The 23,013-nt window shown below is 38.5% G+C and overlaps 2 protein-coding genes and 1 long non-coding RNA gene across 3 annotated transcripts; 2 read left to right on the top strand and 1 right to left on the bottom strand.

Annotated features, from left to right (window-relative positions):
- The first annotated feature begins 690 nt into the window (after positions 1-690).
- On the top strand, positions 691-16,830 carry ctdnep1a (CTD nuclear envelope phosphatase 1a). Its single transcript, XM_014989307.2, has 8 exons — positions 691-1,399; positions 8,656-8,722; positions 11,317-11,435; positions 11,545-11,616; positions 11,796-11,912; positions 12,068-12,179; positions 14,480-14,564; positions 15,581-16,830. Exons 1-8 carry the CDS (start codon positions 1,289-1,291, stop codon positions 15,639-15,641), a joined length of 744 nt encoding a protein of 247 aa, XP_014844793.1. The 5' UTR covers positions 691-1,288; the 3' UTR covers positions 15,642-16,830.
- On the bottom strand, positions 15,256-19,961 carry LOC148154070 (uncharacterized). The gene is made up of 2 exons (XR_015766071.1): positions 19,852-19,961; positions 15,256-15,752 (listed from the first exon to the last, which is right to left on the bottom strand). It is a non-coding gene; the product is annotated as an uncharacterized LOC148154070 (long non-coding RNA).
- On the top strand, positions 19,163-22,800 carry LOC106919130 (gamma-aminobutyric acid receptor-associated protein). Its single transcript, XM_014989313.2, has 4 exons — positions 19,163-19,394; positions 21,416-21,494; positions 21,585-21,703; positions 21,801-22,800. The coding sequence occupies exons 1-4, from the start codon at positions 19,305-19,307 to the stop codon at positions 21,879-21,881; spliced, it is 369 nt and encodes a 122-aa protein (XP_014844799.2). The 5' UTR covers positions 19,163-19,304; the 3' UTR covers positions 21,882-22,800.
- Positions 22,801-23,013: the final 213 nt, after the last annotated feature.

Below are 23,013 nucleotides of genomic sequence, written 5' to 3'. Positions count from 1 at the left end.
GGATTGTTGTCCTGCTGGAAAATGAACGCCCTCTCCTTCCAAAGGTCATTGGCAGAAATAGCTTTCTTCCTTCCACTGAACTTTCTAAGAACATTTTTTTACTGTAAACACCAGATTTGTATGCACAACTAACATTTAAAACAAAATCTTGCTGTTTTGTTAAACAAATGACATTTAATTGAAATAACTTGTATAAAAGTTTTATATGACAATGAAGCATTTTTTCATAAACCAATGTAAAGCCAAACTAAAAGAATATAAAAAGGAAATTAATTTAGGATCATGTTAAATTAATAGGTTTTATTAATTGCAGTTATCTAAAAATCAAAAGTAGTTTACATTTTTCAAAAACACGAAATATTTTTGAAAGACGGTAAGCTCAATTCCCTGCTGAATATTTTTAGTAAAGGCCAATGTAAAACAGACGACACTGGAGGCAGCTTTTAATATTTTATTGCTTTATCACTTAAATCACAGTGGTGGGACAACTAAACTAGGCTACAGTCGGTGTCAGGTAAATTTTAAGCGACGTCACTTTACAAAATTCTCTAACGTGTTTAAGTGTGCTCAGTTGCCGTTGACATAAGAAAGGTAAGCTGTTAAAAAGCGGCGATATATCAGGTTAATCTTTGATAACTTTTATGGTTCGGCGCACTCGCTCGTCCACGTCGGTATGTTTTCTTTCCACGTGGACGCGATGCGCGTCGCCGCGCCTAGCTCTTCGCGGAAGTGACGGCAAGGCGGCGATGGCGGCTCGCAGCTTCATTCCGGACTACCAGTGGACTACAAACTGATTTTAAGCCCACCGGCTGGACTTCGGGGGAACTTTTACTCAAGCGCCTCTCTTCGGATGCCGCACAGAGCGAAGCCGCGTCGTACCGGTGCATGTCAGCGAGCGGCTTCACGGCTTTTTGGGGGTATTTTTATCCTCGGTTTCAAGGTGGTCACCCCGTCGAGCTAGCGGTAGCTTCTCGGCTATCAGCTAACGGTGGTTTGTGCTGTGGTTCATACAGCAGCAGCAGGCGACGTGAGGCGGCTTCTTTCCCTTTCAACGCGGCTGTGTGTTCCTGTCATAATGCTCTGTATGTAAAGCTAGCCGTGCCACAAGTGTGAAGAAGAGCCCGGCCTCTTGTCAGTAGGAGCTGCTGGTTTAGGCGGATATTTCCCTGCCTGAGCAGCACGTTAAAAGTCGCCTCTGTATTTACAAGAGCAACTTCGCCAAACCGGCGTGCTTTAATATTCCTTTCGAGACTTGAAGCAGACCCGTTGTGGGGGTCTTTGGGAGCTCATGAACATGCTGAAAACCCGGCAGTGTCTACTCGGCATCCGCACTTTCCTCGGTGTCACGTCCAGAATATGGGGCTTCATCATGTACATCCTCAGGAAGCACCTCCGAACGGTGAGCACAGCTTTGAAAACGAGTGGGCTGCTGAGACTGTAGGTCTGAAAAACACCCATCTGCGCTGAAACACTTCCTCCTGGTCCGTACTTACAAATATTTACACCCTCAGATGACTTGTTTTGTCTTATGGTCTAAAATCATTTTTACCACATTATATTTATTTAATAAGGTAATTACTTTTTGCACAGATATCGCTCGGGGTGTTTCTGAGCCATGGGCGAAGAGGTGTAAACATATTTTACAACCTGGGAGTTATGTAAGATGTTACACAGGATGCCAAAGTGCACAAAGCCCTTTTAAACTGCATGTTGATTTACAGCTGCACGTACAGTTCATTACATACAGTAAAGAGGGAGCATTTGACAGTAATTTCAAGTTTCTGTTCACAATGCTTAAAAAAAAATCAAATAGGATTATTATACAGCCTTACCTGCATGTTGGCTGCTCATTGCAGAGTCAATGTTTACAATAGATAGGGAGGGCTTAGATTTGCTGTTGAGAGTCACAAGTTAAGTGCAAAAAAAAAAAAATCTCAATTTGGACATATGTGTTGCAGTTTTAAAAAGCAGAGATAGTCTATAGACAAGAAAACACTCCAAATGCCTCACAATTACATAAAATGCATTCTGATAAATTATTCTAAATAATAGTCATGTTTATTTTGTTGCAAATCGTCCCTTTCAAGCTACAATCGCCATCAGATTTGAGGGTCCTTTCAAACAACAGACTATTGATCAATTTTCCCCCTGAAAAAATGTTTCTGGTCATTGATCTGTAGGCTAGACACTGAAAATTCAGAATATTTGACTCTATTAATAAATGCATCAAAAAGGAAGAACGCCCACCGCTTTTGATCTGTTAACACATCATCCAGAAGCCTGCGCTTTGATTCGTATTGTTGAGTTGATTAAAAAATATTAGTAATCAACTCATTAATATTAATGGGTCAAATGTTATTCATTCACTTCCAGTTTGATTTAAAGCTTCTACTACTACACTGATTCTGGAACATATTTATATTTTATTTTTTTATCAGATGAAGTTCTTAAAGGCAAAAATGTTGGAATCTATCAACGGCAGGCCAGACCACAAAGAAAATCAGAAATGCACGCGCCAGGAAGCACAGATTGTTGCTTATCTAATGTTTACCTTCTTATTCTTGCTTTAAAGAATATTTTCATAAGCATTTATTATACTTGCAGTGAAAGTATGGCATGCTTCTTAAAGGAAAAACAGATATTGCTATCGATCAGGGGGAACCAACCTGATCGGTGCGTTTCTGTTTCTCAGTTAAGCAGCACAACACCTAATTATACCTCAAAGTCACTCTGATTTAGACACGTAAAATCCTCCAAACAGTAAGTTAACAGTTAAGGGACAGACGCAATAAAACAGTTTAAAAACTAAAAGAATAGCACATCTTTTTATTGCAAATGTGAGCCAATTCTTGTTAAAGTAGTAATAAAAGCACCAACTGTAAGAAGGCAAGCAACCGAGATGCACAGCAAACTTTTCGTTGCCCATACATATTTTCTTTAACAATTCTTAATTTGACCCGTTCTATTTTTTTCTCTTTCTTTGCAACTGTAGCACATAAGAACAAACCGTGCCGCATTTTTTTTCTGATGAAGTCAAGAGTTTTTAATCCAGCAGAGAATGAAGGAATTGCCAGACTATACCCATTTATGTATCAAAGCATAAACCAATTCTTAACCCCGAAAAGGTGCATTAAAGTAAATACTCTTCTTTGATGCTGTTATGGCCTGAAAATGGCTGAAGTTCTTAGTTAATTTGCTTTTCTTCCTGAATAGAAACAGGAAGAAAAATGAGGGAAATTTGTCCAATTCTGATTTCTTCACTCATGCATTTGGTTTTATCTTTTAATGCAACTCTTGTAAGATTATTTAAAAAGCTAATCAGGAATTTAGTAAAAGTATTAATGCTCACTTAGTCCAACTAAACATCTAGGACCTACATTGGGACCCTTTGAGAGAAAAGACGTTTTATTTCCCTTGAAGAGTAACGATAACATTTTTACAATAAATTGTCTAAAATTATGGAGTTGTTGCACATTAATCTATTAGTTAATCATAACACTGATTAGCTGATTGTTTTTTCATCTCGTCTTCGACTGATTCGTCCAGCTGAGGCGCAAAGTCACGACCGCCTTGCGAGAACAAATGTTAGATTTTAAGAAAGTTTCAGCTTCACCTCCGATCTCTTCCAAAAACAAAAGAATAAACATGACGTACGATACGATCTAAGCCACCTGCTCGGTAACTTAGATGTTACTCCCAGGTGTTTGCCGAGTCGCAGGCGGGCCTGCGTAGGCGCTGAAACGTGAGCGGACTTCAGCTGGAGCGGGGAGCGTATCGAGCCCAACAAAGCCTGGAGGTGCGTCCCGCGTGTCGTAATCGTCTCGCTGCAGTTCATTGTGAAGCAGCAACACTTGCAGGGTGAGAGTGAGGAGTTGAGTCCATGCTCCAGCTGAACTGAGAGGGATTATGTTAGCACAGAGAGCGCACTGTTCTCCCCCTTCTGTTTCCTCTCATTTTAACTCACAGTTTAGCTCTGTTGTTTACAGCATGCGGCCCAGAGGAAAACCGTCCGCATCCAGGACGCTTTAGGCGGTTAGTGAGCACATTTGCCCGGATGATTTAAGTGAATTTAAAATGTTTAAAAACCTGTTTTTGTTTGGGGATTTTTTTTTTTTACTCCCTCAATTTGTGAACACAGACCTGATCTGAAAATGTGGGTCCTTATTGGATTAAGAACACAGGAGGCTGGTTATAATCCAACTCACACTACTCCACTGTACCGTCAACAAATGACGAGATGATTGTTTACCAGTCTTACTCACATCAGTGTTGCATAACGGCTTCGATTATCATCTTGCAGCACTACAGGTGTGCAGCCAAATATGGCAACAATTCAAAAACAGTGGGCTAACCCTGGCAAAACTCTGAACATTAAAGTAATTTTAATAAAGTAGTGTCCTTATAAGTAGGATAATTAATTGATTATGAAAATTCACCCTGTTGATTTCCTCTCATTTTCATTTAAATTAAGAAATTAGATTTTTTTTTTTTAGATATCAAGTCGCTCTTGAAAGCAAATTGTTAATTTCTGGATGTCCCAATTAGGTTTTCTTTATTTTATTTTATTTTTTTATTAATTTGATACTACAGGTTAAATAACACATCTTCCATGGGTATTCCATAATTTGCAGTAACATTGTGATTTTCCTCTCACTCAACAAAGACATTTAGGATCCTTCATCTGTTTTCTTTGATAGTAATCAGACATTTTGTTCTGAACGCTATACAACTAATTAAGTAGTGTTTCAGCTGCTTTGTGTACCTCTTCTGGAGCGCTGGAAATATCTAAACTGATATCTGAGCAAAGCATGAAGAGCAACATGTTGCTTTTAAATTGGTGAAATGTGTTTGGACGCCCCGCCGGAGTCGTGGCTGAGATGAACGCAGACAGTAGATCTTTACAAAGGTATCAGGAACTGAATTTTCTTTGAGATTCCTGATACCAATCATTTAAAATAGCCCAGATTAGGACCCTAATTTTATACCTGCAGGATGTTGATAAAATAACCATTCAGTGAAGACAAAAATGGGCAAATAGGTTGGAAAACGCACTTTGGTTTCATTTTAGATGACAATTTTGTTGACAGTTATTGTAATAGATGTATTCTGGTTACGGCTGCATGCAGGATAAATAGATAATTGTAAAGATTGAGAATAAATGGGGGAGTACAATATGGACTTAAAGTTTGATTATGATATTTTATGGTAATTATTTTTAGGTCACCATGTGGCAGTTACAGCGTGACAAATCCCCATAAAATACTGCTTTTGAAAAACATAACCATTTGTAATCCGAATATTTAGGATGCCTGTCATAAAAAGAAGCTTGATTTGTATCACTAAAGTGCATCCAGTAGCTGCTTTTTATCATATTTTCAAATGAATTCATGTTTATTGAGACTTTTATTGAGCAAACTGAAGAAAATGGTAAAATGGTAACAATCCCAACAATACAGACATAAGGTTTACCCCAGAAATCTTAAGCCCGGTGGTTGGGTCAGTTGTTCACCCAGCGGTCCGTCGTGTTTTTGAGTTAAAAAATGTTTAAAGTTGACAGGAACTTTGAAAATATCACTTGATAATTACGTGTAATTGGAATATTAACACCTGAACACCAGCTATAAAATCTTTAAAAAATCCAAACATTCTAAAAAGACTTAAATAAATAAGCAATGCTAAAGCCTGGTGGCCCGCCAGGCTTATAATACACTGGGGGAAACCCTGCTGACAGTTTGAGGGTTTGTGAGGGTTTAAATTTCATTAACCCTCATTAATCAACTTTTTTTTATCATACTAAGATTAATCACATCAAGATTACTTCACCTTCTTAAACAATGAGTCATTTATTGCCAAAAGATGATTTTAGCAAAAGAGTAACGTGGACCATTATTTTAGAACGGTGACAATATGTAAAGTTTTTAGCTTATTTTTTTTCTGCTGGTATGGGAATTCTCCTGGATCCGCAGGCTCCAGTTGGATTCTGCTCAAAGTGCAGAAAGATGTGGGTGAGGCTTCCCTGTGGCGCTCAGCAGCTGCAGGCTTCCCCCTGCAGAGTCAACTCTGCCAGGCAAACCCCTCCGCCCCCCTCCCATCCTCTGCTCTGGTACCAAGCTGCTCTCTCAGTCACCCAGCAAGTCGTCTTCTCTGTGCGAGCCCCCATGCTCCGCTGACGCTCACCGACAGCTGAGGGGATAAAAATAGCCGTGTGAGGAAAAGAGCAGAGCCCCCTGGTGCAGGAGTGGCGCTCTGAAGGATCCTCGCCAGGGCCGAGCAGCAAAGCCACACAGGGAGCACAGAACATGCTCAATTACTGTATTGAGTTTTATTATCCTGCCCTGTTCTGCAGCTTCTGGACAAAAACACTGGAGGTTTGTTAAGATGACTCCTTTTAAGAATAAAAAGGCTATTCCTTTTAAAAAAAAAATGTTTTAAAGAGCTACTTTGCTGTAGCAGGCTTGTCTTCAGCTGCCTCCAGTTGGAGCTGGACTTGTTACTCACACTAAAGGAGGGGAAAAAAAGGCTCCTTGTTGGGGTTTGTATTGATTTCAAAACTCTTTCTTCTTACCTTTATATTCCTGAATGACCTTCTCTCTTAATTGATCAGATGTATTGACGCCGTACGAACCCCCCTGACTCTGAACAAAGAGTCCTGCTAACTGCTCCCAGGTCATAGTGGGTAATAAAAACCATTTCTTCATTTGAGCTCCTAGTTTTTTAAATTACTTCTGCTACTTTCTTCAAGAACTGGAGCTGCACGGTATATTAAATCACAATATTACTGCATGCATGCAGTATTCCAATAGCAAACAAAAGTATGGGTGCAATATTTGGTTGGATAATACAACTGTCATGTACTCATGCTCTGCATATCAGTAATGTTGTATTTTTGGAAAGATGGATGCACTCTTAAATGCCTTAGCCTGAGGTATAACATGAGCCATTATTTTACATAATGGCTCAAGTTGTCAGGATAATGTGGGTTAATTGTAATCGTCATCAATTTCTTGTATCAAAATTAAGTCCATATATTGTACAGCTTTATCAGAGTCAAATCTCTTTAATCTTTTAGCGTTGTGTGATATTTTTCAGATAATTATTGTTGCAGCAAACGTCCACTTGCTTGAGTTGGCCGTATATAATTCTGTAACTTTGTTTGAAGACTCAGTATTGTGTATTTTCCGTTTGCATAGTGCCGTTTTAAGGCACAGTAAGTAACTGTCACCTTCAGTCATAAACACTCTGTGTATGTGTGTATATATATATATATATATATATATATATATATATATATCAATCAAAACTCCAATGAAATTTGACTTGACAATACAACGCCTTGAAATTGGGTCTCTGTTTCTTTAAGACACGCCAGCTTCAGCAATGCTCCTCCTTCATGCCATTTACAGCCGTTCTTAGACGGCAGAGCGAGAAGTGGTTCCCATGATGAGCTCAGCTGAAGCTCAGTCCTAAAATAGTGAAGCATTGTGATGAAGAGGAGGAGCTTCTTAAAGAGACAGAGGCCAATTTCAAGTGTCAAGTCACAGAGTCAGATTTCTTGCAAGTCATGTTTTGTACTTCATTTTTTACAACAACTGATGGTATCATAGTTAATTAATTGTGCTATAAAATGGCCTGGAAAACACATAATTTAATCCCTATAAAGAGTACTCATCTTTTCGAAGGTAGCCCCAACTATGTACATGTAACTCTAACTCTAATGGACATCGCATTATCAAAGTGTGCAGCGTTGCAATTGCAAATAGTATTTGAATGCAATATTTGTTAGGATGCGATATTCTAAGTGCTGTGCATCAAGTATCAGCATGCAGGTAGTTTATATATGGTCTGTTGGTTCAACTCTGAATTCACACCTCCTGTATATTTATAGTGGCCTAGATGGTAAAACTCAAAGGGGTGGGAACATTGTGAGAAAGCAAAAGAAAGGTCAGAGTAATGTAGGTCAATCATAATCATCATTGCAGCATTCAGCAATGGTTCTTTTTCGTTTTCATGCCCTGCAGCTCTAGCAGTAGCGTAACACCTGCTTTTGATGTCCTTCACGGTCTTCTTTTCTTTTGCCACTTGGACGGTTTTTGGTTTTTGGTAACGTTTAACAAGATGGCGGCATAAAGAGATGGCAGATCTCTGACCATTGTGCAGTCCCATCAGATCATCTAGGCTCCTGGGTCGTCTCACCCCACAGGCTTTCTAGAAGATTTAGTTCTGTGAACTGAGATGACCAGGTCAAAAACAGTTTTTATGTTTGGCTTGAAGCTTTCGGTCATTACCCTGTTGATGTAGCGACCCTCCTCTGCCACATTTCTATCTAAAATGTTTCAGAGTTCATTGAGCCATGGATTCTAACTAGGTTCCCCAGAGAAACAGTCCCCCAGCATCACAGATCCTTCACTATGCTTCAACTGTGGACCACAAATTAGTCTGTTCCAGATTACTGAACAGGAGATCAGTAGTCTGGCACAGTTTGCTTACACTAGGGAGCCGATGTAAAAGTCTGAGTCTTTGATTGATGCATTCATTATTTGTCTTGGTTGCCTCACCATGCCTCACTGTTTTGTACATCCTGTGCTGCGTTTTTTTTGTTCCCGGTGTTCTGCTCTGATGAGAACTGACTGTCTCATTTGCCTGGTTCATTTTCAGATAATCCAGTATCAGACGGTGCGATACGACATTTTGCCCCTGTCGCCCATCTCCAGAAACAGACTCAGTGAGTACACACTCGTCTTCTTTCATGAATCCCTCTCTCTCTCTCTGCTAAATCATATCTGGCGTCTGCGAAACCCTTCAGACGGCGGCATGCTTTGTGCTGCTGTTTTTGTCCGGACTGACAATCACAACACATTTCTACTGTGGAAAGTTAGGAAGTTAAACCAGTTTGTCGAGAAGGAAGTGATTGTGCAGAAAAGAAGCTCAGCACACATGCACCACTTCCTCACCTTAAGCTGTGTGATCATCACTTTATTTTAGCTTGGAGTTTATTCCTCCATGCTGTTTCTTCTTCTTCTTCGGATGCTTTGAGGTACTTTCCTTCATGTCCACCATAGAAGGTAAAAGTGACTCTACCTTCTCAGCTCAGAGGGAAACATGTTGAGCACCTAGAATAATTTTGTTTACAGTACATAATCAGAAAATGTCTTTCTGTTGCTCAGCTCTAAACGTACAGGCAGAGGAAACCTGACCTGCCTTTATGTAAAAGCATATAGTAGTGGTCACATTTTATTTTAACTGGACAAGATCCTCTATCAGACTGTAAACCTGTTAATTACACTGAAGCGTGCTGCTCAGCCTCTTTAGGATCACCTGCTGCTGTTCCACCATGTTTGAGTTGAGGAAATGGAGAAGGGATGCAAATGGAAGAGGTGTAGGTGTGCTCTTGGCCTTTCAGTCACACTGGGCCAAGAGGAAGGATTAGGTTTCTATTCAGCTTCTCTCTCACTGCTCTGACCTCTGCTGGAAATATTCAGGTCCAGTCTGGACAGGCTTGATGGTTCATTTTCACTAACTGGTCAGCTTGTGGTCTGGTTTCCACAACCACATGTCCAGTAGAAGCAGCGTTCATAAGGGTCTTTCAATCGGCAGGTAGCATTGTTCTCAATTTGTTTTTTTGTTTTTTTAATTAAGAAATAAATAACACATAATTTCTAATTGCAAATGACAAAGAAAAATGTCCTTTTGACTCTTCTGGTCACTAATAGTTAATCTAAGTTTTAAGTAAGCTGCCAAGGTGAATGGTCACAGATTCTTCCAGATACAATTTTTTAAATGTATTTTTTAGGTGGATTCAGCTTTTTTCTATTGATGGAAATTAGATTTTATTTTAATGTTTTGCTGTTTTTCTGAAGATGCACAGTTGTAACAAGATATTTACATACACTACATAAAAAACAACCTTTTTTTCTCACCGTCATTCAGTCGGATCAAACATTTCCTGTTCCAGATAAGTTGGGGTTGGAAAAATTTCTTCACCTTGAATAATGAGGACAGTTAACTCTGAGTTTCCTTCCAAAAGCTTCTCATAATCACTGCTGGATTTCTGGCCCATTCCTCCTGACAGAACTGGTGTTACTGGGCCGCCTTGTTCTCACACATCTTTTCAGATTTTTTTTTTTTTTTTTTTCATATTTGTTTGCTTGCTTATTTGGATCCCCATTAGCCAATGGCTACTCTTCCTGGGGTCCACATCATAAAACAAACAAAAAAAAAACATTTATTACAAAAACAGTTACACACACTTAATATTCTGAGCTAATATGTTAAATTCTTTGTGTTTAAAGACAGATTTTTTTGGGTCTAAATACAGACAGAGCAACTAATGCAGAAATCAGGTCGGTGATTAGAAGATATTGGAGTATTTAGAGCAATTTGCAAAACTGTTCCTTCACTGCAACACGTTGAAGATAAGTACAAGATCCAGAAATAGCCAAACCATGTGACTACATTTTCTATTGAAAGAGGCCGTTTATAAATGCCGAGCCTGAGAATTTCCTGAGGAGTTGTTTTTATAACATAGATGGACAAACATCAATGGTTTTTGCAGTTAAATGTTTTTATTTTCTTTTTGTTGGCTCTGTTTTTATGCACTGCTTTGTTTCTGCATTTCTCTGATAAAGATAAGTATTAAGAAAACTTGGTTATCGTTAGTTGCTGTTGGATTAGCAACCCTACTCTAACCCTAAACCCTGGAAATGTCAGGAAACAAGAAAAGCTCCAATCCCCTAAACCTGCCCAAAGCTGTAATAGGAAAACCTCCAAAGCTTACAGTGTAAAATTATGCTGCTGCAGTAAAAGATAAACTGGTTTTGCGGTTTGTTTGTTTGTTTGTTGTTGGGTTTTTTAAACACATCTTGGCAGCTTATAAAATATGGAGACTCAAGATCATCTTTCTACATGCCAGATATGTGTGTGAATGAGATAAAGTAAAGCATCTCATAAAATTTTTTTATTTCAAATAATATTAATTAATATTAAAAAATGTGTGCAATACTGCCCTAAAGCAGTGTTCATAATTTATGAAAAAATATAGATATCATTAAATAATCAGAAAAAGGTTTATGATGCCCTTTCTCTTCTTTTGCATTTTTATTTTATTTATGGTAATTTGGTTATTTGAGAACATAAAATCACAACCTCTGTCAGAAATTTGACTGTAAAGTTCCAATAAGTGACTGTAAAAGTGGACCAAACTTGAAAACAATCAGAAAATGGTTTTATTGTTGTTGTTTTTTTTAATGCTTTATTTCCAGTTCAACATCAAAATTTCCAAGATTTCAAACTGCGTATTTATTGTTCTGTAAATCCTAGATGCTGTAAAGCGGAAGATCCTGGTTCTGGACCTGGACGAGACGCTGATCCACTCTCACCACGACGGTGTCTTGCGGCCCACAGTGAGACCTGGCACGCCGCCAGACTTTATCCTCAAAGTAAATGGCCGACTGTCGCACAAATAACACACACGACTGGGTCTGAATCCCGTCTTCCCCGACTGACCTGCCTCTGTGTCTGTGTGTGTGTGTTTGCTCCTCCGTGCAGGTCGTCATAGACAAGCATCCAGTCAGATTCTTTGTACATAAAAGGCCGCACGTTGACTTCTTTTTAGAAGTGGTGAGTGTCAGTCAGCTCTACTGCACCATTAGCGGTGGAAACCCACCAACATGCTCTGCTCTGCTCGGGTTTCCTTTCTGTTCCTCTTGAAGCTGTAAGCTAATATTTGCTTTGCATGCGTGCCCCTGATGACTCCAACTCGTCCGCTGTTGTGTGCCCTGAACGATGTGTGTGCACAGGTGAGCCAGTGGTATGAGCTGGTGGTTTTCACAGCCAGCATGGAGATCTACGGCTCAGCAGTTGCAGACAAGCTGGACAACAATAGGAACATCCTGAAACGCAGATACTACAGACAGGTACTGCTCAGCGTTGTGTGCGTGCGTGTGTGTGTGTGTGTGTGTGTGTGTGTGTGTGTGTGTGTGTGTGTGTGTGTGTGTGTGTGTGTGTGTGTGTTAAATCAGACATTTTCATTTAGTCACTCTTTCATTATGTCTTTTTTTTTCTCTCCCAGCATTGTACATTGGATCTAGGTAGTTATATTAAAGACCTGTCTGTAGTACATGATGACCTGTCCAGTATTGTTATCCTGGATAACTCGCCTGGTGCTTATCGAAGCCATCCAGGTAAGACTTACTGTATAATACATTCAAATTGATCCCAAATGTTTAAAGTTATAGATCATATGTTGAGAACATTTGCAGAAAGGTGTCTCCGTTTGTAAACATAGAGGTCATCCAAATATGATGACCTTATATCAAATAGTTGGAGATTAAAAGCATTAGAAATGGATTATGATCAGTTTTAACTCCATTATGTACGTTAACAAACTGAACAGTCTCGCCAATCACAGCATATTGGCCCCTCTTCTGCCTCACAATGACACAATACAAGTTTTAAATTATTTTAATCCTATTTTCACATGGTTTGTGTCTTTTGTTCTTACTAGGTCTTATTAGGGCTGAAGCAATCAATTTTTAATGGGATGAATTGTTTTTTTAATTTTTTTTTTTATAATTGTCAACTAATTTAGTAATTGATTAATCGTTAACTAGATTTTTGACTTAAAAACGGTTATTTTCTGAAAGAACAACACAGTCAGAGCAGCAATTAAGCCAAAACTATATGAAAAATGTATACATTTTTGCGTTAAAGATGAAAAAATATTCTTTGTCTGTAAATATGCTCTACCCAGAACTCCTCGAGTCGCATAGTTCAGTAAGAAAAAAATAAAGAAATATCCTATTAAGCACCTTTTGCTAGTCTTTTTTAAGAGTCTAGTCTACATATAAAACCAAGCCTGTATGAAGATTGAGAAAAGTCAGGCAGAATATTGGTGAATATAGTCAAAGGTGCTTGTTTGTTTTTAGCTGCAGACGCTTTCTTTGCAACAAATAATAAAGCAAAACATTAAGAAAATGCTGCTATTGCATTTCAGGCAATAAAATTTTTATTTTTTTATTTATAAAAGGAAATGAACTATTTATTTATTTTTGATATTTTAATGTTTCTAATATTTAAAAAAAGGCCTTGGCTGTTAAGTAAAAAATCTGCAAAATGTGCCAATTGTTTATCCATCATCAGAATAACCAATAACTCAACACATTTTTAGTTGCTGCTGCAGCAGCAGCCTCCGACTCTCGTCTCAAACTCAGCCACTTCAGTTTCAAGTGGGCTTCTTAAAATATTCTTGCACAACCTTTTCAAGTGGTTTCCGTCTGGAGCCCAGGCCACAGTGTGGTGAAACCTCTCACCTCTTGGTCATCTCTGCTGTCTAGCTTTGCGTCACAGGTCTTTCTGTGAAGCTTACCTAGCACCACCACTGGTCCACATACCGCAGTTTGAGAACCACAGACCTGAACCTTTATGCAGCGGCCGTCAGAGGCTGAAGAGAAAAAGGAAGCAGCCTGAGCTAAAACTCGACAAAAGGAACAGCAGGACACACGGTGGAAAAATAAGCAGAAGCAGAGCTGACTGGTTGTTGTAGTGTCCTCTAACTTGGTGATGTTGCTAACAAAACATCACCTGCTGTGTGATTAGAATGGGGTCTCCATGGTGACCTGAATGAACTCCTTGTTTGCTTTTCTGTAGCATCTTTCAAGGTTGAAACTTTATAAATGGGCCTGTGTGAGATTCCCACGGTACGATCAAAAATTTATGACAAGAATTGTATTAATACACACATAAACAAGTTATACAACTATTAAGAATATAAAAGTGATATGATAACCTTGAGTATCTGTTCTTAGTATAATGATAGTTTTCAAAGTACTTTTTGATCAGAACATTAATATAAAGTAACAGTCTTCAGATGTTAATTAGCTGGGCCGGTCGGCTGCTTTGTGAACATGTTGCTGATGCAGCTTCCAGCTGCCAGAGGAGGTGGTGACTGAATCAATAATCATGTCACAAGTCTATGATGTATACATAAAAAAAACAGAATCAATTTAATGGCTATTAGCTATAAGCAGCAGCAGGCTCGTTCAAGATTTACACTTAGAAACTTTAGAAAGTTTGTACATCAGATCTCGTGTCTTTAAACAGCTGTGAAATTATCTCAATGACTTAATGTACTGATGTTGTTGAAATCGGCTTTAGCAGAACGCTGTCACACATTTTAAGATTAATACATAATGTAATATCGGTGCCACTGTTGGTTGAGTTTGTCTCTGATTTGACAATGCCTTGATCCTTTATAATTCAAGCAGATCTATTTTTGTTTTTTTTCCCGTCAGACTGCAGATAAGAGTGAATAATTTGAGTTGGGTGGTCGAGGCACTCTTTTTTTAACATGCATTACAAACTTCATATTTCGTTAATTGCATTTGGGTCTGACTGAGAACTCAGTGGTATGCCTGTTTGAAATGATGAAGTGAAGCATGTCCTGTCCTCTGTCTCGACTGACTGGCTGCTTTCTGCCCTACAGACAATGCAATACCCATTAAGTCCTGGTTCAGCGATCCTAGTGACACAGCTCTTCTAAACTTGCTGCCTATGCTGGATGCACTAAGGTAACAAAGTTCACCTGAAAGCAGACATTTTGAACCATCCCATTTTAATCCAAGTAATACAGGCAGTTGGTGTTTAAGACTGGAGAATAAAAACGGAATGAGATATTTTTCATACCAGTTTCATCAGGAGCCGAAGTTTAAACCACGAGGGTTAGGATGTAAAACAATATTGCAGTCTTCCTAAAGTGACAGGAACGGCAAGGAGAGCATTATGCGAAGAAGCAGATGGTAAAGTTGGTCAAATCTGTCCTTTTATTGAAAAATTGGACCAGAGATGATCATTATTGCCATAAAGCCATATGGTGTTTATTTGAAACTTTACAACAAGCCAGAGAAGTGGGAAGATGGAGGTTCATGCAGCCATGAAATACAGTCAGCTGCATTGGTAGGACTTAGATGGAAGTGAAGTCTTGTGGTAAAATAGCCCAGCTTTGAAATGAAAAGCTTTAAAATTGATGCCTTACACTCAGCATGACTAAGTTTGAGCTTTTTTTGCAAATGAGAATGAGCAAAAAGTTTAGTCTCTCAAGGTGCAAAGCTGGTAGAGACAAACCTGCAGCTGTATTCACCCCGAGTGAAAGCCAATTCTACAAAGAATGGAGCTGAACTCTTGTTTCATAAATATTATTACCTGTATAAATTTAAAAAAGATTTGCCTGGGATGGAGGAAGAGGAGAGGTTGGAGTCGGACTGAAGATAGTCAGGGATAAGCCAGGTTTATTTGTTTATCACATTTCAGCAACAAGGCAGTTCAAAGTGCTGTACATAATAAAAATATTATACAGTCAGCAATTATGAAACAAACGTCAAGGAATCAAATATGTTGATCAGTGCTTGACTTACTGCTAATCAAAGCTGCATTTGCATTCATAAATCCTCCAGCTAATATTTGTCGATGCATGAACAAAGCAGAGTAATTTCCAAGTTAATATTTTCTCTAAAAAAAGTTGAAATTTCTCTAAGACACCTATCGTAACCTCTTGCCCATGTCACTCCCGTCTCTCCGTTTGCCGCAGGTTCACCGCTGACGTTCGTTCCGTCCTCAGTCGAAACCTCCATCAGCACCGGCTCTGGTGATTGGCCGAACAGGGAGGCGTGTTGCTTGTCGAGCAGTCTCTTCCTCTCCGCCGGTCTCCATCCTCCCCTCCTTTCCCTCTCTGACGACCCACCGACCCTCCCAGACGTGTCCTGGAGGAGATGGGAGAGGCTGGGGTGAGCGCCTAACTCGGGATGAACAGTATGGGATCACCAGAACCCAAGAACTACTGGGGAGGGAGAGGGAGCCGGCTGGGTTTTTTTTTTTTCCTCCTTAAGTCTTTATTTTTTTTCTAAAACAAAATGGAGCCTCTCTGCCTTATAGCTCCTGATACTGACTGTATGAGTACGGAGGGGAGCTGTGTAAGTGAGTTGGAGCTTGTTAGTCCTTTTTAAACTTTTTTGGAAGACACGTGGGGATAAAGAAGCGGATCAGCGAAGCAACAAAGACGATTCTACGTCATTATTTCCTCCTCACCTCTACCGCCATCATCACTGCACTTCAGCAGCCGCCTCATCTTACCTTCCTGGTGCAAATCAAGGGGGTAGCGTAGAAAAATAAACCTTTCATTGTTGCTTTTTCTTTAGACCAACATCGTCCACAGATATTGATTCATTCATTTCTAAGGTACTATTTTCGTCTGCCCAACAAGAGTGGATTCACTGACATATTGCAATTTGGTGGAGTTTGCTTGACATAAAACATCCGCAGGCCTTTTTTTTTTTCTTTTTTGCCTGGACAGATCTTTTCCTCCCACTTCCTGTCAGGATCATCACTCTTTGCCCCCCCAAGCTCCTCTTGGGACTCGGTGAAATAAGACTTGAACATCGTAAGAAAAACAAATGGCTTGTTAATGATATGTGGACTGCCGTGCCGCTTTTCCATATCTGATTGTTTTCTGCCAATATGATATATGATAAGAATGAATTCTCCATAAATGATGTTTTGCTCTCTCATTTAATGCCATCCTGGACTTACCTAATAGGAAATTGCACTTAACCCCCTTACTTCCCACTTTTTTTTTTTTTTTTTTGATTTGTTGCAGATTCTTTGTTTTACAACCTTCCCTGTTCTGTTTCCACCCCAGATTGTATGGGTTCAGCTGTAAGACCCTCCATCTTAAAAATGCCTTCTGAACAATGTCAGTTTCGTCAAAGCTCACAGCGGCTTCTTATCGGCTCTGTCTCCATGTCTGTGTTACTAATAAAACACTCGTCAGTATCGACCTGCTACTTATGCAGCTTCATTCCTTTTCACAATAATACAGCATGATGGCTTCGTATTTTATTCTCTAATTGCTTCCGCTCGTTTGGTGGGGGTGAAGAGAAAAAAAGCTGGAATTCAGTTTGGATGATCTGCTGCCACCATGTGGCCTGAACGGAGAACTACACTGGTGGTACGCACTCTTCTTTTCAGGATGGCTGAAGGAACAAACTTGGTCTTATTTTATGTGTTTTGAATTACAGGTATGAAATGAAAAAAAAAAGTCAGCTTGCTAGCTGTGTTCTAGAGTTTCAAATTAAAGTACAAAACGGTTATCGTTTTTGTTATTTCAAACTTTGGTTCCTAGAGTTGGGGCCTTCACTGGTAGCTCTCCCTCTCCGTGATCAAGTTACACTTTAGAAATTACAATTTAACACTTTTGGAAAAGGTTTGGAAAATAATATAATTTGTTGGAGGTTTTTTTTTTTTTTTTTTTCAGCATGACGACCCAAAACATCAGTAAACCCACAAAGACTGACTGAGGATGAAGAAATTTAAAGAAATTGGGTTCTAGACTTTCTTACACTGTAGTTTTAAACTGGATCCTGTGATTTAGACCCCGCCCAAAAAAATTGTTTTACAGTCACTTTTACAAATTCGATCACTAATTTTGTTCTAAAAAACCCCCCCAAAAAAGTCTCTTTACAAAAGCCATGTGTTAAAAGATTTGCAAAGAGACTTATGCAACTTATATCATTATTTTCATTTAGGACAGTTTGGTACAACATTAGGATATAATTTGGACAACGATTGCTAGTAACTTTTGGACCTTAAATTTAATCAATAATTTATTTTAAAGAAGATTCTTTGGACTACAAATAATTGTGGCACCACTCTGTTTCTGACACTTTTGACTTCATGGAATATTTCATAGAAAAAAAGGATATTCTCAAAGTAAAAGTTGGATTTCATAATTTGTCATTATTCCACTGCAATAAAAGTTCTTATTTTTAGACTATTTATGCTTTGTCAAAATTAATACACTTTTTTTTTGCCTGTACCTAAAAAGATGAGCCCTGATAATTTATAAATTAATCTTCACATTATTTTTAAGGAACAAAATAACATCGATATATAATGTCCAAGTGTCAGCTAGAAAAATCAGATTTTCATCCAAATATTTTAAGACCCAGAATGTCCAAATGTATAACTATAACAATCAAATCATTGGCTGGAAACAATGGAGTAGATTAAAATAAAAAAGATAAATATTCTTTATTTTCCCACAATGGGAAATTTCTGTGCAACAGCAGCAAAGTGACAGGTGATAACCGCAAATAGACTATAAACAATAATAAAAAAAAATACTGTACAATGAGGAAAACATTTCTACATACTCTGTAGTTATTTTAAAAATTACTTCAGAAGAATGTGCAACAGAATTGGTTAATTAAAAATTGTACAATATGTAATTCCAGTTAGAAGTAGATCAGTTTTCACTTTCAGAACATGCTGTCAAACACAGAGTCTCTGTCGGTCTCTGTAGTCTACCTCACTGTCAACTTTAATGATGCCTGTAATGCGGAAGTCACATGAGCATGGGGAGTCATGGAGTCACTGCCTTGCGCAATAGATTGGCATTTGTTTTGGATATATTTTAGGAGGCTGGTCTTTAATAAAGGTAGCCTGGTTATAGCTAAAATATTATCGTTATGAATTTCTAGTTTAAGAGAAATTCAAAATGTAATTCTGAAATTCCAGTAACAGTCTACTATTCTAAATGCATAATGGAGGGATTTTGTTTTAAATTTATGCTCGCCTCAAAATTTTCATTTATTCTTTTGTTAATATACACCGTAAAACAAGCTAGCAAGCCTAAAAATTATCAATCTGTCTCAGTGCTTTAAATATTTTTGTTGTACTACAACCTTAATCCGCAAATGTCGTTTCTTTTTAGTGTGTTTGTTTAAGAAAAATTGAATGAGGGCACGATCATTTAAATAATATTGCTTTTATCTAACAATTCCCAACGCATTACATAAGTAAAACCAAAAGTAAGACTGGGTGTTTTTGAAATTTCATCTCCGCTGCTGCTGCTGGGCCTCGGTCATATGACAAGGACAGATACCTCCTCACGGCCCTGCCCAGCGTCCATATGCGCGGCGGTTCACAAAAATAAAATAGTTCCTTGGAAAACTATCCCGCGAACATCTTATACCACAAAAGTATGTCCAATATCAAAATACACCGTTTAACTTGACTAACTACTGATTGTACCTGCAAGGAAACGTGTTGAGTTACACCCTACGAACTAGACTCTTTGTCTACGTCATGTTGTTATTGTATCCCTCCGCCAGTGGCAAAAAAACAGCTGTGGTGAGCTAAAGCTAGTTAGCATCGAGTGTGTTTGTGTCAGCGGTTTGAGTCGTTGTCTGAACGGGAAAACCTAGTCCATTTTAAACCAGGAGTGACCGACTTGTTGTCTGTCAACTCTTCAAACGATGAAGTTTCAGTACAAAGAGGAGCATCCATTCGAGAAGAGGCGGTCCGAGGGCGAGAAAATAAGGAAGAAGTACCCGGACAGGGTCCCAGTAAGTGGCTAACATGGTAGCTCCGTTCGTTGACGGAAGACGCGAAGGCTTTTTAGATACACACATTTTGTGTTGTGACTGTTAGAAAACTCGAAATAAAAGTACTCAATAAACGTATAAAGTAATTCAAACGTATTTGTTGACGTGGTTGTGTCCATTTTCAGCTGCCACGCTAGTAAACATAGTCGTTAGCTAAAGACGACAGAGGTTATCGCAGTTAACAGGCCAGGTAGTCAAGCTAGCTTCCTGTATTTCATCCTTATGTATATTAATCTAGAATTTTAGATCACGTATCACTGTGAATGCTTTTTTTTTTTAAAAAAGATGGCTATGTTTATTTTTAAGGGTAAACATTGAAATTAACTAGATGTGGGCGGATTAAAAATAGTTACCCCTAAAGAAAAGACTGTTTGTTTTCGCCGGATATTCATTAGATTGTATAGGCTGTGCTGTTTACCTCATCCCGACCGAACAAGACAGCCTGGATCAAAGCCTCATGTGACCATATCTGGTGATTGTGAGATGAGCTTCACCTTTTCTCTTCCCGTCTAGTTTCACTGACGTTACCTTCACATCCTTTTTATCAGGCAACAGATCGATCATGGATGAGCACAACAATTACACAGCAATTTTTGGAAAGGCTACCACAGTATTTCATGTCATGTTCTCGCCTTTGTTTACAACATTCGATCAAATAAGCACTTTATATGTGTTGTGTAGTTGCAGATACATTTCCAGTAGAATGAGTTATAAAAATAAGTTGCTATTTGGATGGCTACTTTAAAAAAAGAAGTTATTTTTAGATTTAAGAAGAAGACATTTGAATAAAATACATACATGAGCTTCTATTAGATATATTAATAAAAGAAAAAAATAGATGAGCACATTTTGAAAGGCAAATAAAAGAAATGTCCAATAAAACCAAGGATATTTTAGGAGTAAGATGACAAAAAATAGACTTTATTTTTCTGATATTGCCTTGAAACGTTCAGTAAATGATCCTTGATAATCCGTCTCTCTTTTAGTGTTTTGAACAGCTATCAGACTTGTAATAGTCTCTTTTTTCAGCCCAAAGGTCTTGTTTGTTACTTGAGCATATTACATTTTCAGCATTAAAAAAAATGCTGACAAAGTACTCTGCTTTGAATCTTTTTTGTTGTTACACAAATGTTGAAATAAACTTTAAAGTAAGTTAAAATCTTAGAATCTTGCACAGGCTAACTTAGCACGAGCTTTGTCTAACCTGTGGATTTTTGTTGAGCTGAAAACATTGACGTAATATTGTTTTTATTTCAAACTGCATGTACTTATTTTCAGGTAAATCACTTCCAGCCTTGTAGAACCAAAGCTTGAACAATTAGCTGCTTCCTCTGGGCTACCTTGCTAACAAACTGTATTCTGTTTATATTTATTCTTCCCATTGCAAATTCTCAAAATGGCGTCTAACTTTATCAAATAAAAACCTATTTTTAAAAAAGGACAGCAAGGCCGGACTAGGGGAACCACTAATCAGGCAATTGGAGCATAAGCAGCAGCCGCAGTCTGATTTTCCTGATTGTAACACCCACTCTGACCACATCACCATCACAACGAAAAGTAGACATTTTATTCATTTAAAGCATCTCCTAATCACTCTTCTGTACAGTCAAGTGATGAATCATTTAAGCGCTTAAGGATGAGTTGCTCTAAGCACTATTTTTAGGTTCAAAGAAGAAGAAAAAACTTGTGCTGTGTGCGCTCTATTTCCAAACCAACCACCAGATTCCAAGCCTTTCTCTGTAAACACGTTTCTCTCTGGCTGACTTACCTTAGCTGCTGTCAACAAGCTTTATTTGGATCACTTCAGCCCTCGCTCGGTCGCCCATTCGGTACTTCCTCAGATCCTTTTTTTTTTTTTTTTTTGTCTTGACAAACACGTGGTCAAAGTATTCGGTGAACACACTCCGTTTAGTGGTGAAGCGGTGGATTCACTGATTGAGAACATATTGAACAATGTTTTTATCTCTCCTTTGCTTCTCTAGGTCATTGTGGAAAAGGCTCCTAAAGCCAGAATAGGAGATCTGGATAAGAAGAAGTACCTTGTCCCCTCTGACTTGACAGGTAACCACTGCACTTAGTGGGCTAACCTATGTATATTAAGTTTGTGTTTTCAACAACTTCTTTTTTTTTTTTTTTTTTTTTTGTCAACAGTGGGCCAGTTTTACTTCTTAATCCGGAAAAGAATCCACTTGCGAGCTGAGGATGCTCTCTTCTTCTTTGTAAACAATGTCATTCCACCCACCTCAGCCACCATGGGCCTGTTGTACCAGGCAAGAACCCTTAACTCAGTTTTGCGACTCGTTGCATTGTCCCGTTTAAATTAAATAAACTCTTAATGTGTTTTTTTTTTGTTTTTTTTCTCGTCAGGAGCATCACGAAGAGGACTTTTTCCTCTACATTGCCTACAGTGATGAGAGCGTGTACGGGAGCAGCCAAAGGGAAATCTGATCTCCTCCTTACCACCACTTTCCCATCTTTCTGAGACCTCCATCGTTCATTCATTTAAATATTAAATATTAAATCCAGCTCTGCAGCCTAGACATCCCAGAGTAAACATGTCAACTGCACTTTCGTCTCTGCTATACGTCACTGCGCTCTCGGTGAACTCGTCTTTATTATTCTGCAGTCTGAATTGTATTTCCTCCACTCTTCGATAACTACTCTCATTATGTGGTCACTTGGCCAGTTATTTTTTTGCTAGTGTCATAACTGATCATAGTTTAATGAAAGGAAGTAAAAAAAAAAAGTGGATCTAATAATCTTAGAATTAGGCTGTAATGATAGTTGCTCCGAGGTTGAGGGGGGGGGGGGGTAAAAAAAAAAAAAAAGGCAGTAAATCTTGATTTTTAAATCAGCTTCTACATATAATGAAAAGTAACTATTAGCCGCCCGGTTGTGTCGACCTGCTTGGTATAAAAATTGCGTTTTGGGCCGAAGGTTGGAAATGAAATTCTGATGGAGTAAAAGGATAACTGTTTTGCAGCAGTTGTTTTCCTAGCAGAAGAGTCTGAAGTGGCGAGACTTGTCTTCTCGTCCCCCGGCCATTAAATTGTTTAAGAGCACACGGCGTCCTGCCTGCATCTGATGTTAGGAGGATGATAGAATTCAGACTACACAGCCATCCTCTGCTTCCAGTGGTATGAATATTCTGTTGACCTGCTATAATTATTGTTAATGTTGTTCAGTTTAGTTGGCTTATTTTCTAAAGGTATTGTAAAGCTGGGCGCAATCTTATTCTTTTTTTTTTAAGTTTGTCTTTTTTTTTTCTGTTTTTTAATGAAAACACAATTTGATCTCTGTATACAGCTACATTACTGGCTATTTCTCTCCATTCATTACCATAACTGATAAAAATGTAATGAAAGTCCGGGTGTGTTTTATTGAATGTTACTTTTTGAACCCTGATTTAGACGTTTCTGTCACTGCTCTTGCTTTTTTAGTTTAATGCTCAGTTTGGGGGAACAAATACTATCGGAAACAATGATAGTAAATTCCACCATTAAAAAAAGATGAGCTTCTTATATGAAACACTGTATGCTCATAGTTCATTTGAACAACAAAGTTGTTTTTTTGACCACTT

The sequence above is a fragment of the Poecilia mexicana genome, unplaced genomic scaffold (assembly GCF_051168715.1).
Source record: "Poecilia mexicana isolate PSO_F unplaced genomic scaffold, ASM5116871v1 scaffold_18, whole genome shotgun sequence".
Classification (NCBI taxonomy): domain Eukaryota; kingdom Metazoa; phylum Chordata; class Actinopteri; order Cyprinodontiformes; family Poeciliidae; genus Poecilia; species Poecilia mexicana.
Note: the sequence above shows the minus strand (reverse complement) of the source record. Positions and strands in the feature narration are given on the sequence as shown.

What these genes read in the sequence shown, in the direction of transcription:
- ctdnep1a (XM_014989307.2), top strand. Translation starts at nt 1,289, where the DNA reads ATGAACATGCTGAAAACCCGGCAGTGTCTACTCGGCATCCGCACTTTC. An exon ending in TCAGGAAGCACCTCCGAACG is followed by an intron (nt 1,400 to 8,655) that starts GTGAGCACAGCT and finishes GTTCATTTTCAG; the next exon opens with ATAATCCAGTATCAGACGGT. An exon ending in CATCTCCAGAAACAGACTCA is followed by an intron (nt 8,723 to 11,316) that starts GTGAGTACACAC and finishes TGTAAATCCTAG; the next exon opens with ATGCTGTAAAGCGGAAGATC.
- LOC106919130 (XM_014989313.2), top strand. Translation starts at nt 19,305, where the DNA reads ATGAAGTTTCAGTACAAAGAGGAGCATCCATTCGAGAAGAGGCGGTCC. An exon ending in AGTACCCGGACAGGGTCCCA is followed by an intron (nt 19,395 to 21,415) that starts GTAAGTGGCTAA and finishes TTGCTTCTCTAG; the next exon opens with GTCATTGTGGAAAAGGCTCC. An exon ending in TGTCCCCTCTGACTTGACAG is followed by an intron (nt 21,495 to 21,584) that starts GTAACCACTGCA and finishes TTTTGTCAACAG; the next exon opens with TGGGCCAGTTTTACTTCTTA.